Here is a 16144-nt window from a genome sequence, read left to right as displayed (position 1 = left end):
ACAGCTCGTTAGCTCCGCATTCTGCCCGCTTCAGATCAGAAAGAGATGAAATAGTACGATAAGATCACATTTATTTGAATTAATTATAAAATTTAGCTACATTAATTAATTATTCGAGAGAGAGAGAGAGAGAGATGACAGTTGCCTGTGTGAATTAGCCTACCTGCGTCTGTGCGTCTCTCCAGTAGGCTACTTAATTTATTTTATTAATAAAAGTCACGAGGCAGCATTCTCAAGAAGTTTGTGTCCTCCTGAATGTTTGTACACGTGCGCAGCGCGATCTCCGATCTCACAAACCAAAATAATACACATGATTTTCTCAGGCCACATGTAAAATCATATGAATTATTATAAAGATTATTAAAATGAATAGGCTACGTATAGATGACAGTTGATTACAATATTTCAGTTTATTTCCATCATTAGTAACAGTTTCCCCTGTGGGACAAATAAAGTTAATATTAGTCGTATATTAATAATAGGCTACTTCATTAACTTTGTTATTTACTATCCGTGTTGTAGTATTATTCAGAAGTAAAAACCAAAAATATTTTTTTTTCACCATGTTTCCAAATTCTCTACCCCAGGTCCAAAAGAAATGTAAAGAATGTACAAACTGAAAACATTAAATACTTTTGCGATCTATTTCCATTTGTTATTTTCAAAAGAGGAATACTGTCATGGATGTTTACAGAGCAGAGGTCACCTTTTTTAATTCCAATGGGAGAGATGGACTTTTGTTTGTCTTTTGTTTATTATTATTTTGTGCTGTATTGTTGGTTACGGTGTTATTTCTGTTTCAAAAGCCAGCAATAAATAACACTTTAATATCTAAAGAGTGTTCATGTCATTTTATACATTAGTAATGTTGTGAAATGAATAAATGCATAATAATCGTCATAATCGTAAAACCGTGATTACTCCTCAGACAATAATCGTACCAACAAAATCTATAATCGTTGCATCCCTAGTGTGTGCGTGTATGTATGTACCTCTTCTACAGTGGCGACTTTATTATTAGCGTTATTGAGTGCTGTCCACAGGGCCGAGTCTCTGGTCCAGGCTTTGCTTTCCAGCACCTGCTCCTCTATACTGTTCAAATGCTTCACCATGTCTCGGGACAAACCCTCCTCGGAGCGGATGAACACCTCAATCACCTACACAAACGCATGTACATTTGCTTTAGTACTTCAAAATAAACTGTTTTCTTTAAAGGACTTAACAGTTTGTTGTGATTTTTTTCTATAGACATCAAAATCTACTGCAACGTGATGCAATAGTACACCGTTCTGTACCTTGTAAAAGTAGAATGGTGGGATCTTAAAGATTTCTAGTATCCAGGGGAATGTTCTTTGAGAGCTGTACGCAAAAAGCACCACCTCCAGACAGCACGCCAACAGGGAGCAATGGAGCACCTCCTGCTCCAACAGGACCTGATAGAGATCAGGAGAAGAGAGGAAGAGGCAAGACAAAAAGGAGAAAGTAAGAGCTGTAGATATAAAACACAAAAATAACATCTGGCAAAAATCCATTTTCCTCTTTCGGTTTGGTGATAAATACACATTATTTGGCATCAGGGCGAATGGTTTTTACTAGTGCATTTATCAAGTTTAGCAGTTACACTGACTTACCGCCATGTCTTTCCCTTGTAATCTCTTCATCTCTTGAGTCATTATATTCTCCAGGATCTTAAAGTACAAGATCTCCGCCAGCTTCAGACGATTCTCTGCAAAATCTACACACAAGAACCAGCACTTACTTACAAGATGAAATATGAGGCTTCCATAACAGTCGCCTAAATTAAACATCTTTTTATTTTTTGATGTGCAGTATATCTGACCCATATGTGCTCCTGGCAGGTCATCTGTGGGTTTGGTGTAGGCCTGTTTAAACCTCTCTCCCATGGTCTTCACTCGGTTCAGAATGGATTCAGTGGGATTTCGAGAGCAGGAACTATAAAAACATGGTGAAAATAAAATTCTTAAAAACTCTAAGAAAACAGACTGAAGACTGAGGGACATCATGCATGCTTGGATGCACATGCATATCATGTCTAATTTCTATTTGCGGGTGGTTAGATTTTGGCAGATACTTACTTAAAGACGTGGACCAGAGCATCGCTTGGAGCATTTCGGAGGCCGGACACCATGCTCTGCAGTCGACTCACACTTTGGGTAGCTGAGGAAACGGGGGTGACCAGCACCTCTTTCTCCTTCAGATACCGTCGACCCGTTAGAGGCGTAGAGGGAGCAAGGGAACGCGTCTGTGCAAAAACACAGCAGGATGAGGCAAACGTTTGGAGTCAGTAAGACTTTTTTTAAAGAATACTTTTATTCAGCAAGGACACATTAAATTCAAAGAATTCTGAAAATGTTATCATGGTTTCCACAGAAATACTAAGCTGCATGACAGTTTTCAACATTGATGATAATACATTTTTCTTCAGTAGCAATTAGCATATTCTGAAGGATCATTTGACACTGAAGACTGGAGTAATATTTCAGGCTAAGATCGACAATTAGCTAGGGATGCAACGATTATTGATTTTGTTGGTACGATTATTGTCTGAGGAATAATCACAGTTTCACGATTATGACGATTATTATGCATTTATTCATTTCACAAAATTATGTATAAAATCACATGGACACTCTTTAGATAATAAAGTGTTATTTATTGATGCCTTTAGAAAGAGAAATAACACCGTAACCAATAATACAGAACAAAATAATAATAATAATAATAATGACAAACAAAAGTCCATCTTTCCAGTTGGAATTAAAAAGGTGACCTCTGCTCTGTAAACATCCATGTCAGTATTTCCATTTTGAAAATAACTAATGAAAATAGATCACAAAAGTATTGTGTTTTCAGTTTGTACATTCTTTACATTTCTTTTGGACCCGAGGCAGAAAACTGGATACATGGTGGGAAAAAAAAAATCTTGTTGGTTTTTGACTTATGCATAATACTATAAAAGGGATTATAGATAACAATGTTAATAAGTATTATAAATATAGGACAATTAACTATTTATCCCACAGGGGAAACCATTAATAATGAGGGGAATAAACTGAACTATCATTGTAATCAACTGTCATCCATACGTATTCATTTTAATAATTTTTATAATAATTCATATGATTTTACATGTGGCCTTTGAAAATCATGTCTATTATTTTGGTTTGTGAGATCGGAGATCGCGCTGCGCACACATATAAACATTCACGAGGACACAAACTTGTTGTGAACCCTGCCCCGTGACTTTTATTAATAAAATAGCTTAGATACTGAATTGCTACATATTCATCAGCAAGGAGAGGGTAACTGAACTCGCATGTTTGTAGAGAGACGCGCTGACGCAGGTTCACACACACACACACCTCTCTCGATCGAATAATTAATTCAAGTAGCTAAATGTTATAATTAATTAATTCAAATAAATGTGATCTTACTACACTATTTCATCTGTCTGATCTGAAGTGGGCAGAATGCTGAGTTAACAAGCCGTAGCTTCACGTCAGTCTTGCCTTCACGTCGTGCATTAAAATAGTTTAAAGCTGTGTATTCACTCTTTAGTAGCAGTTTTTACGGCAATATTTAAATGACACCCTGGTCATTCTTGGTGTACCCAAAATGGTCCCACACTATCGACTTCAGGCATTTCTCTTGTGGAAATAAAGGATCGCTGTTTGGTTCCTCTGTAATAGTTCATCTAGTGTGTGTAGTCGCCTCCGTGTCTCTATTAAGCACAGCATTTTAAGCTGGTGCACCGCTAGTGTAACTTTGTTTTCGTTTTGCGCACGTTGCAACTGTTCCGTTCTGTGCAACAGAAACACTCGGTGTAGCAGACATTTTAAAGCGTGGTTAATTGTGAAACCGGTTAATCGCTGCATCCCTACAATTAGCATGATGAATGTTAATTTAATGTGGCAGCAGTGAAAGAAATCTTCAGTACCTTCTCAAAGTGCTGCTGAAGGTTGTTCTCCACCTGCATGCGGGCGGATAGTTGACCTGATGGAGGCTCAGCGGTGGCCTTGCGAGGTGTGCCGATCTCCTCGTCTGCGTCGGCCCCCAAAAACACTCGCTCATCAAAATCCCCCACAGTCAAAACATATTCCTCATACTCACGATTTATGGATTTACTGGGGGGAAAAAACTATATTCACATACAAGTACTTATTGAAATAAAACATTTCATTTTATGCTTTAATCTTTTTATTTAAATGCAAAATTGATGGAAATGCCAAAAAGAACAAAAAAATATATAAAGAAATTTCAAGGCATATACTTACTTGTTGTCTTGGAAATTTGGGGTATCCAGTAATTCAGTCAGTGTCTCAGCATCACCTTTTAATATCTGAGAAAAATAAGGGAATATTTTGTAGAATATGGCAAGCATGACCAAGCTGTAAACAATCATGATGTTCTTGCAGTGTAGATTGGTTGTAAAAGTGTGTGTTCCTCACTTTTTTCTCAAACAGTGTCTTTATGTAGGGTTTGAAGTAGTGCTCCTTTATGCCTTTGGCTTCCACCACCAACCCATCATGCAGCTCACACAACTTGTCAATGACACAGGGCATTTCTTCCAGGCTTTCTGTATCCTTCGGCAGTCCTAAAGAGAGGTGAGCAAAAGACTATAAATGAAGCATTTACAACAAAGCAACCTACTAATCTGATCATAAATTAATCTTTTTCAATGAAAAAAGTTTTCAGTTCATATTTCAGTCCTAAATCGCAGCATCTGTATACTAATATACTCCTAAACGCTGATTACAACAGGTAGACTGAAAACGTGTTATTGTGATATAACTGTAATGTTCTGAGGCCTGACCCATGTTCCTGTTTCAACAGATAATATGGGAAAGAAAACAGATCTCAAATTATTTCATAGGTATATGATATAAGTTGTAGTGTTTTAAATTAACTACAACTTCACATATTCAGTCAATATTCCAAAACTAAGTGCACTGCCTTGCAAGTAACTCCTCTAATGCAATCAATGGACTCACTTGTAACTCTGTCTGCCTTCTCAAGGATAATGACTTGTAAACAGAAAATCAACAATTAATCAAGGAAACATTCTCTCACAGCGAGACGAAGGGAGTTTTACCTCTGAAGTATTGATTGATGAGATCTTTCTTGTTGGAACACATGAGAGCGTTGCAAAACACCAGGTCCAGACAGCAGAGCAGGAGGTGATACGAGTTGACCAGGTCATCTCCAATCATACGGAAATTACCTGAAATAAAGCAGACATCGTGTCATGAGTTTACTTTAGCATTCAGAACGCTTAAGATAAGTCAACCACAAACTTTTGCCAAATCATTCAGAATTAGAGATGCACATATGTAAAAATACACTACTGTTCAAAAGTTGAGTCATCATTATTGAAAAATCCTTCAAAAACATTTAATAATCTTACCAATCCCAAACTTTTAAAAATACACGGTTTTTACTTTTGTTTGATGGTAAACCTTCACAATTTATTCATTCATTATGGCTGTGAAATAATTAACAGATTTTTTATTTGACGTAGTTAATAGCATTATATGACACAGACTGTGTACGTAGGCTTATCTAAACCATACTGACGGTCTAAAGTTTAAACAGGGAAGGCTTCTTTCAGTCTAATTACCTTTTGTATACACAAAGAGAGTCCAACAGAACTTGAAGACGTCACTGATGTGGCATGGAAGACGCCTACAAAAGAAAGAAAGAAAAATTAAAAAATAAAAATAAATATATATATATATATATATACATACATACACACATACACTCAGTGGGTACGGAAAGTATTCAGACCCCCTTAAATTTGTCACTCTGTTATATTGCAGCCATTTGCTAAAATCATTTAAGTTAATTTTTTTCCCTCATTAATGTACACACAGCAGCCCATATTGACAGAAAAACACAGAATTGTTGACATTTTTGCAGATTTATTAAAAAAGAAAAACTGAAATAGCACATGGTCCTAAGTATTCAGACCCTTTGCTGTGACACTCATATATTTAACTCAGGTGCTGTCCATTTCTTCTGATCATCCTTGAGATGGTCCTGCACCTTCATTTGAGTCCAGAACCCTTCCTAGAGCTGGCCGTCCGGCCAAACTGAGCTATCGGGGGAGAAGAGCCTTGGTGAGAGAGGTAAAGAAGAACCCAAAGATCACTGTGGCTGAGCGCCAGAGATGCAGTCGGGAGATGGGAGAAAGTTGTAGAAAGTCAACCATCACTGCAGCCCTCAACCAGTCGGGGCTTTATGGAGCTAAGAAAGGAGAGAAAAGGCATGCAGATTTACCGGTGCTTGCGGCTTCTAGGCAGCCGGGGAGGTTCACCCTGAGGATTTTGAAACATGTCCAGAAATATTGGCTCAAATTTACGAAAAATCACTGTCGACACTTCGAAATTGCGCTCTAGTCGACCTATGCGGCTGCGGAAATCCTGAGAGAGGTTCGACATGTCTGACCATTTCTTCATCTTGCTGAAGAACTGAATCAAACTAGAGGGGAAAAGAAAAAAAAAAAAGAGCATAACAACACTCACATTTTAATACAAACACCTCCATTTACTACAAATGAAAATCCTTGAATGCATAAAATAAATGCTCTAGCCATTGTTTCTCTTCTTACTCAAACTTTTCCATTAAATAAACTGAAATTACAGGAGAAGACGCCCATCCCACAGGTATCTGTCCATGTCTGTTCGAGATCCTTACCTGAGCTTCGCCGAGCGCAGGATCCTTGTAAGGGAAACGCCGTTGCCCTCCATCAAACCCCGTCCCACAGTGGGGATGGAGCTCTTCCTACAGGCAGCATACAGAGAGCAGGCCAGCCAGTGAACAACATCACCCTGAGACAACCAAACACATTACACAAATCAACACATGCACAGGAACATATCACACAGAGATGAATTAACCCTAAAGCCCACCGTATCATGAGATACATTCATTTCTAAAGCCTCAATTATCGACATATCCAGAGCCTTGCTGAAAAACCTACTGCACGCCTTCCGTCGTACGATTGATAGTTGACACTTTTTAGGCCTTTTAGTATAATTGTAAAAATGATCACCTTCGGGTTGTGGTTAACACATCTGTGATTACTGTGACTGCATTCGGTTATAACATATGCAAACTTCCTGTGTATATTGTCTATTCCTTGTGTATACTGTATATACTGTGTGTCTTGAGTAAAATGCATGCATTGTTATTTATAGGTTATACACTGTCAATTGCACACATGTTGTGTTGTTTATACTGCCATGTTACAGAGACATGCACCTACCGGTACATCCGTGTACACAAATTTTATTAGATTTTTGCGGTCAAATCTAATGATTTTTTTATGAAGCAAACAAAAACATTATTTGATTTATCAATCATTACTGTATTGCATTACATGTCTTTTCCCCACAATACAAACTATTGAGCTTTGATCATAAAACTAAGCATTTAAATATCAGCTCACCCTTAGACTCTACAAATCTGTTATAAAGATCTTACATCTTACTTGCATTACAAGCTAACAGAATGTTATCTTACTTTTTGGCCATCAGCGCCATGCATTTATTTCTTTTTTGGCTGAGTTTGAGCCTCTGAACTGTTTTTTTCCTCATCGAGTATGAGCTCCATACTCTCCTATATCATACTAAAAGAGCCATAGACGTCTGATGTATCAAATATGACACAAATCATAAACACACATGCATAAACTTCTCTTATATCTTATTTTTAAGGGTTCAATAAACTGGAATTTCAAATAAATTCGATTTCCGTGACCATTATTTCATATGGCAGTTTTTACAAGGTTAAGCTTGAATAAAATGAACACCACTTGTATCTTTAATCTACAGAAGCCTGACAGATCTAACATCTAGCAGTCGGTGAGAAAAAAATGCATCTTTCCCAGCATTCCCTTAAATGACTTCCTTTGTGATTGTCATGTGACATATCAGGGAACCCTCAGTCATTTCTGAAGCGATTTAAACGGTATTAATCTGGTGTATCTTTGGACACTTTTGAGCGTAACATAATACATTAACACTAATTAGTGTAACATAATATGCCGGTACAACTATAGTAATTTCGATATGTAACGTTACTATGGTAGTATATTGTATTCATACCAAGGTACCATATTCGCATACCGCGGTAAGTTACTTCAGAGAAATTCAGTGTGAATGTCATTACGTTACTAGCAGGCTACTGGTTATTTTGACTATGTGTCTGTATGAACACTCAGACGAGCTGAAGGCAGGGGGAAGGCATCAGCTGTTCCTGTCGTTTGGTCGTTGTGTGAATGTGAATTAACGTCGCACCTCTAGCGTGTAAGTGTTCCAGATGGAGCTGAAGTTCTCAAGCGCTTCTGCTGCCGTCTCTTCGTCCATATTGAGCTCCTGACAAAGCGCCTCGAAATTGCTCCGAATCGAACCATCGGCTGATTTAACGGACTCCGTATCCGTTTCATCTCCACGCATTGCTGGAATCCGTTCAAATCCGTTAATGTCCAGAGAAAGGTGTTTTTAGGTAAAACACGGAGTTGACCCGGAGCGCCGCTAACCTCCTGATGCTATCCCACAATGCCGAGACATGCGAATGGCGCGAAAACGGGCTCCTCTCAGCCAATGGGCGAACAGGAGTAGATGGCGTCATTTCAACAATAAAGACGACAGCCAGGAAGCATGGAGGATTTAAACGTCCTCAGTGTTTACTAAAGCATTACATAAAATATGAAGAACATAAACACAATATAATAAGCTCCGGCTTTAAACTAAAGTCGGCCGCTTCACTCTTAATCTGTAACATACACAATAAACAAAAAATGTCACGTTTTGTTGCTTGTTTTTTCCATCTCATTTTATATATGATACTTCTCTTACATCATTTGACATGTTTATCCTTTATACGTAAATATTTCATTACAATTATTACTAATTATATTTACATGAGAATTGTGTATGCAATTTTACAAAAATGTCGAGTTTTGTTGCTTGTCCCCCCCCCATCTCAATTTATATATTATACCTATCTTAATTTGACATGTTTAATCCTTTATACTTAAAAAATATTTAATTACAATTATTAATAATTATATTGACATTATAGTATTTGTTATATATGTAATTATAAAATTAATTAAAAATCTCCAGATACCATACATTTAATGACTTTAAGCATTCATTATTTGCTCAATTAAATTAAATCACTGATTTGTGCAACTAGGAATATCAGTCATTAGCTATATATATATATATATATATATATATACAGGTGCATCTCAATAAATTAGAATGTCATGGAAAAGTTCATTTATTTCAGTAATTCAACTCAAATTGTGAAACTCGTGTATTAAATAAATTCTATGCACACAGACTGAAAAAAGATACTAAAACAAGAAACGACGCTAGTCAACATTTGAAGTGGATCAAAACCTTTTAAAGTTGTCCTAAAACCAAAATGTTTTCTTGTCTTAGGACAACTTTGATTAACTGTTTTGATCCACTTCAAATGTTAACGACTGTAGAATATAAAAAAACCTGCACATTTAAAAATTGTTTGGCAGAGGACTAACTGATCAACATAAGACATATTGACTTGAAAGTTGAAAGTCATCTTTTATTGCACAATAAAAGATCACATACCATGGTTTGAATTATATGATTGGTCCACATCGGTGTACAGGAGCTATTCGAACAAAAACAAAATATCCCAAAATAAAAAAAAATTAAATAAAATAAAAAAAATTAAAGACCCACGACTCTGCTGCAGATTTCTTACCAAGTGTATAAGTTCACTTTTTATCTTGTGTAATCATCCCAATATAGTGCACTTGCTTCAATGGAACTACGAACTTACAGTACTTCCTCGTCATGAACACTGACCATTGTTAGTCGTATCAAATTCATTCAATGTTATTCTACAAGATCTTGAGGAACAGAAGCTCCAACGTAGGCTCAATAGTGACGCAAGCGCAGTTCTGCGTGGTACATGATGCTCTAGTGTGCCATGAACACTAAAGACTTAAGTCTGTCTGGCTAAGCAGCTGTTATAAGAAACACTCCATAGTAGCCTGACTTGCATACACTTAAGTATGGGATGTTGCTCTGCCTCAGATGTTGTGACTGGGTCTTTTTAGCAGGTCCTGACATGCAAACACTGACCGTGGTAAAGCAAAATCCAGTCTCCTACTACGTGCATATTTGAAAGCATAATATTGAATGCTGACAGAGTCCGATCGAAATGACAATGGCATATGGTACCACAAATTTCCCAATTCTCACTCCCCATTGGAAATGCACTATGCAAAGCTACTACAAAGATCTCCCTTTGATCAACCCATGAAAAATGGAGGTAGGGGCCCAATGGGAAGGCATTGTTTGCTCTCAAGAGTATCTGGGAGCAACTATCCAGAGACGTATTTATACACACAGATACAGTCAACATTACTGTTTTCAGAACAGTTCAGCTTTTATGGAAAGTAAAATGGATCAGTGTAGACATCCCATATAGGAAAACATCCAAAACCTGGAGACAGCAAGTTTATGCACATGTTGCAATACACAGGGAGACAACGCTGAGACAGTAAAACAATAAATACAGGCAAAAATTGAAATTGATCAGATTTTTAGATGAACTACCAAACCGTTTTAGCTAGGGAGAAAGACAAAAATAGGTATCTGGAGAGTTACTAGGACACAGAATTGAATATATATTCATTGATCTTCAAATGAGCCCAGATACTGCACCAGGGAAACTTTCTTTTCAAACACCGTGATTCAAATTGAATTAAACTGGAGTGTATTGTTGCGTTTTCAAACTGTACATTTCCAACAAACAGTACGTTTATAAAATCAACACGCTTACAACCAGCAACGCAGCATTCTCAGTCTAACTATCTGAACTCTCCAGTTGTACACATACTGGCTGTGTTTCTCCTGAAATTCTGAAGGCCTTTAATTGAGATGCGAACTTCTCAAAACGTCAAAAGCAAGGATAACACAATCATCCAGACGTCTAGACGAGGTCTGTGCGCTTTTGTTCACCAGATGTTACTGAGAAAGCATTGTAGGGACAATAGAGAAAAGGTCTGAGGTAAGCTTTCAGACTAACAATGAGACATTTTTGAAAGTCAAGTAGACTTTGTGCTTTGCAATACTGCTTTGAATGAGTTGAGAGAGGAAAGAGGCCTGATTATGTTATTTGAAAGGTTTTATAATCTGAAGTTTTACACCAAAAAATGCACAAGGTGGTCAGTATCTGTACAACTAGATTTTAACTAGTATGACCGAGACTGCTTCCCAAAACGTTGACACTGTACACAAGTATTTTGATAGATATATTTTCCAACATAAAGATGTAACAAACATCCATATATAAACCACTAAATAAGGCATTGCAAAGTGAACACAATAAAATAGATGTGATGAGAAAGGGGAAATGTCGTATTTGGTGAATTTGGCAAAGTAAAAAGAGAAATAAAAGCAAAATAAATTACATCATGGTGTCACAAATAGTGTGACAAGGCAACAACAGCATGTTTTTTTGAAGGTGACCATGATTTTTTTGTTTTGTTTTGTTTAGACAAGAAATTTACAGTACAGGTTTACATAGGTCAAACTGTACAGGAAGTGACATGTGCAAGCGTGCGCATGCGTCCACACGAACACACATAAACAAACAAGACGGAACACAATTACAGGTAAACATTCACCTAAAAGACTGTGCAAAAAATGTTTTCACATTTGAAAACTGAAAAAAAAAAGAAAAAAAAAAGATGAAAAGGTGGAAAATGAATACTCCCACAAAAGAGAGACCCTGTTGAGACTGGGGGAGAAAACGAGTTAAATTATCTCTGGTTATTAACTAGTGTAAATTGTTTCAAATAAAAGAAACACTAGTGCTGTTTTTTTTTCTTTTACACATCCTCCCAATATGAGAAATACTGGCGAGGAAAAATAACATTGTGTGCTTGTAAACAAAAGTAACCGCAATATACAGCTAGATAGATTTACATGTTTTCCAAAATCTCGGTAGGTTTTACTCAACAGTATTTTCAAATGCACCAGAGAAAATAAGAGCAATGTAACCCATGAGGAGAACGAGACGGTCTGACGTCTTCCTGTCAACCCCATCAACCTAAGGGCTTTAGTGAAGGCAAAAAAACAGGGATATGCAAAAATATTTTTTGGTTAAGGAATATTTCACCCAAAACTTAACTTTCCAGCATAATTTATTCACCCTAATGTTGTTTCAAACCTGTTTTTAAGACTGCTCTTCCCCACATAAAAGCACAATGACTAGGGGTTATCAAACTTCAAGAAGGGCAAAAATGCACAATAAAAGTAGCTCAAATTAATTGTGCACTTTATTCCAAGTTATTCTAAAGACACAAGGTAGCTTTGCATAAGGAAAAGTAGTGATACGGAGTAGTTTTATGGTCATTTTTGAAGTCTGACAGCCACTTCTTAATGTGAGCATGCGGCTTTTATGCTCCACAGAAGACATTCATATGGGTTCGAATGACATAAGAGTGAAATGTTAACAGAACTTTAATTTTAGGGTGAATTATCCTTTTAAAGTAACTAAAAACACAGTTCTCGCAATTTTCTACCATCTGCTTTGCATCACTTATTTGATAAGCCCGTGCACCAAAACCATTTAGAACCAAGTCTCATCTATGGCACTAACCCTTCACTCTTGAACTTGCAGCACCCCTAAATGCATATAGCCACCTCTATAATGATTAGTAGTATCCCAACGGGGGTATCTTATCAAAGCAACCACGTGGAAATGACATCAAAAACAACAAGACAAACAAAACAAAAGATAAATCAATCTCAGGATTGTTCTTTGCCATCAACTTCAAGCCTGGCTCTTTTTGAGTTTCCATTGCACTCACCATGTTGCACTCATGCCACCTATAGCTTTGTAAAGGATTTAGGTTAAAATCTTCACTAAAATGAATACATAGCAGCAAGCAACTAAGAACAAAATACTGTGATCCATCGAGACTGTATCAGATGCAGCTCTGCTGGTAATCTACCAATGGGATGAGTGTTTTCTTTACATTATTCAGAGAAATGTTTCAAAACATGAATCTAGGTCTTATGCAACTTATAAAAGCGTGATCCAAAACACCATTACGAAGTGAGACCGCCGTCTGTTTTTTGCACAATACCAACATCCTACTGCTTTCTGAGAACCTGTGAAAGATGCTAGTGAATAACACCTAAAAATGCTGGGGTCACTAAGAGCGTTCTCCGTCAATAGACAGAATCGTCTGAATATCCATTCCCATGATGCAAAAGGAACACGCTAACACCAATGATGATGTTGTCCCTTTTTTAGGATTCGAGACCTCTGAGTGTTTGCATGCTTTAAGTGTCTATTCCTTTAGCACACACGCAGAAGGTAGAGTAGATGTCAGTGAAATTACAAGGGCAGATCTATAAACAATACATGGATAATCAAAGTCCTATACACAAACTTTACCGACACGACACGCACAAAAGTACTGCAGCCCAAACATGTGAATGCATCCTAGTCTCCACCGTCACAAGAGTTTAGAGCATTTGACTCCGTTTTCTCTCCCATCTCATTTTTGTCCTTTTCCTCAGTACTTTTATCCTCAGAAGGACCTTTTATAGGGTCAGAAGGATCTTTGACCTGAGCTAAATTTACATCAGGTCCACCTTCTTCCATTCCGCCCTCTTGGCTCTTTTGTTCGGGTGTCTGTTCGCCTTTAACCCCCTTCGATTCCACACCAACATTGCCGCTTCCCTCCTCTGCTCCTTCCTCCCTAACCTTCTTCCTCTTCCTCTTGGGGCTGCCCGTGCTGTCTGCTGCGGGCATAGTGGGCAGAGCCATTATACTGCCCGGTGGCAAGAACATATGCGGATACAACAGACTATGTGACATTCCCGGGATTAGAAAGGGGTTAAAGGTCAAATGGCTGCCGGTGCTTGTGATGCTACTACTACTGCTGCTAGTGGCCGCAGCTGTAGACACAGAAGCGGACACTTTCTTCTCTTCCCCTCCTTGCTTTGCGTCCTCCTTATTCTCCGTGCTCATCGGAGAGCTTGCGTTTTCACGCTGAGGCGCAGAATCCGAACTATCCGCCGGGCTGGAGGTTGAGGTTACGGTTACGGTTGTGGAGTTTGTCGAAGTCACGCTCGCTGAAGTGGAGGATGCGGTTGCAGTGGACATCACTGTGGACAGCTGTTGATTTATCATCCCACTCATGTGAGCGCTGTACATGGGCGGCTGCACGGCCGCCATGCTGTGGAGCATCATGGGCAGCATGCTGAGTCCATTCTTGGCATCTTCTCCTGACGGTACGGCAGTGGCGAAACCGTGAGGAAAGCCCATGATACCGGTTAGCGGGATGCCAGGGACATTGCGGAGATTGGGTAAGCTAACCAGATCCATGCTGCCAATGAGCCCACCGTTCATGAAGAGCGGACCCATGGCAGCGGCGAGCTCAGGGGCTTTGGGCATCTCGCTGCGGGGTCGCCTGCCTCTTCTACGCGGACCAGGATCCCGACATACAGGGCCAGAGAGGATGCGTGTGAATTTGCCCTCCGGTAGAAAACCCTGGAAAAGAGCGATACGGAAATTTAGTGTTGGTTTACAAGGAACAAATTCATTCAGTATCTATAAAAGTCAAAGACTATATCATTAATGTATAGGATAAAAATTGCACATGTATATGATATAAAGTTGAAAGTAGTTTCATTCAAAATCATGATCAAAATGAACTCTCTGAGTCAACTCTCATTAATTGCAGTTAAAACGTGCATACATGTTATATATAATTGCATAACTCATAAACTTGGGTTAGATTTCAATAGAATGGATTTCAGTGAAACACACTGACACTCAAGCATATTTTTCATATTTTTAATATGAAAATAATACTATAGTAATATAATTTAAACAAAAAAAATTCAGTTACCATACATACCTTAATAATAAATGAATATACAATAGAATATTATAAACTATAGAACAGATTATTATAGACATCCCTATGGGGGATTTCATGCAGATGACAAACACAGAACCTGTGAAATTGTTGCAGTAAAAATGTATATTGTTAGTCATCTAGCAGATGACAAACTATAAGGAGAGTCAACTCAACTCAGCTCAGCTCAAGGACTTTGTAGTGCTTAAGCGAGATTGTGATTTCTTCCACTCTGAACCTATACATTTTAGGCAACATTTAGATGCTGAACCTTGACGATTAGCATTTGTTCAGTTTACCACATATACACAAGTGGCTTCACTGGAACAATCTCTGCTCCGCTTCTTGCAGTTTCCAGTCTCTTTCTAGACAGAATATATATGACTCACCGAGTGCTTCACCACATCCGCCCAATCAGGAGCCACAGAGTATTCTGAGTTTGCATCCAGCCATCGGGAGAGCTCTTTAATCGCTGGAGCCATAGCACCTCCAAGCTGCAACCAGAGGAATTGTCACATTAAATTTGAATTAAATAAGCAAGAAAGGATAAAGGAGTATGTTTGCATGTTTTCTTACCCTGCGGCCTGTGTTTCTATGCACTACTGGGACTCTCTCCTCCCCAGTTAGAGAGCTGACGTCGAGTTTGGATGGGTCTTTGCAGCGATGCCTTCTCTGTTTTGGACGCTCCAGGAAACTGTGCAATATGTTTGCATTCTGAGACTAAGAAAGATGTGCAATATAAATTAGGTTATAGTAATGTATTAAACAGCAAATATATTATTTGTATCAAGGCTTATAATATATAATATATATTATAAGCTGTATACAATAAACATTTACATTTAGTATCATTCAAATATCTTTCTAGATGGAAAAATGGTGTTAACAACCTTTTTTTTAAAGCTCCTTAACAGTACACAAATAAACATGAAATTGCTTTCGCATATACATCTGTTTTAGTAGTAATGTGACGTAATGTGAAACAGGACATTTAAAATGTAAGACAAAAAAAATAAGCCTTAACTTTATCTAATAAGAATTTAATAGGTGTTTATAATTTTCAAAAAAAAATGTAAAAAAAAAATATTACGACTTAAAACTAAGTTCTGCTCTAACTTACCGGAAAAGCAGAAAGCTCCATGTTGAAGTTGGGGTTTTGTCGGAGCCATTCCATTAGGC

At 37.9% G+C, this 16144-nt stretch overlaps 2 protein-coding genes across 3 annotated transcripts in view; both read right to left on the bottom strand.

Annotated features, from left to right (window-relative positions):
• LOC107596834 (retinoblastoma-like protein 1) overlaps window positions 1-8583 on the bottom strand; it is a 13949-nt gene extending 5366 nt beyond the window's left edge. Inside the window, exons 1-13 of the mRNA XM_016287681.1 lie at window positions 8322-8583; window positions 6718-6851; window positions 6301-6501; window positions 5639-5703; window positions 5114-5242; window positions 4470-4615; window positions 4296-4360; window positions 3959-4145; window positions 2097-2263; window positions 1841-1953; window positions 1632-1735; window positions 1296-1433; window positions 993-1157 (exon numbers count right to left, since the gene is read on the bottom strand). Coding sequence (XP_016143167.1) covers window positions 993-1157; window positions 1296-1433; window positions 1632-1735; window positions 1841-1953; window positions 2097-2263; window positions 3959-4145; window positions 4296-4360; window positions 4470-4615; window positions 5114-5242; window positions 5639-5703; window positions 6301-6501; window positions 6718-6851; window positions 8322-8480 — 1773 coding nt within the window. The 5' untranslated portion in view covers window positions 8481-8583. The remainder of the gene's footprint in view (window positions 1-992; window positions 1158-1295; window positions 1434-1631; window positions 1736-1840; window positions 1954-2096; window positions 2264-3958; window positions 4146-4295; window positions 4361-4469; window positions 4616-5113; window positions 5243-5638; window positions 5704-6300; window positions 6502-6717; window positions 6852-8321) is intronic.
• Window positions 8584-9649: 1066 nt separating this feature from the next.
• LOC107596772 (chromodomain-helicase-DNA-binding protein 6-like) overlaps window positions 9650-16144 on the bottom strand; it is a 53708-nt gene continuing 47213 nt past the window's right edge. For both annotated transcript variants that reach the window (XM_016287576.1, XM_016287575.1), the window contains exon 38: window positions 9650-14595. In XM_016287576.1, the coding sequence (XP_016143062.1) occupies window positions 13543-14595 (1053 nt within the window). In that variant the 3' untranslated portion in view covers window positions 9650-13542. The remainder of the gene's footprint in view (window positions 14596-16144) is intronic.

This window comes from Sinocyclocheilus grahami, unplaced genomic scaffold, assembly GCF_001515645.1.
Source record: "Sinocyclocheilus grahami isolate Dianchi unplaced genomic scaffold, SAMN03320097.WGS_v1.1 scaffold223.1, whole genome shotgun sequence".
NCBI lineage: Eukaryota > Metazoa > Chordata > Actinopteri > Cypriniformes > Cyprinidae > Sinocyclocheilus > Sinocyclocheilus grahami.
The sequence above is the reverse complement of the archived record's forward strand: the minus strand, read 5'-3'. Positions and strand labels throughout refer to the sequence as shown.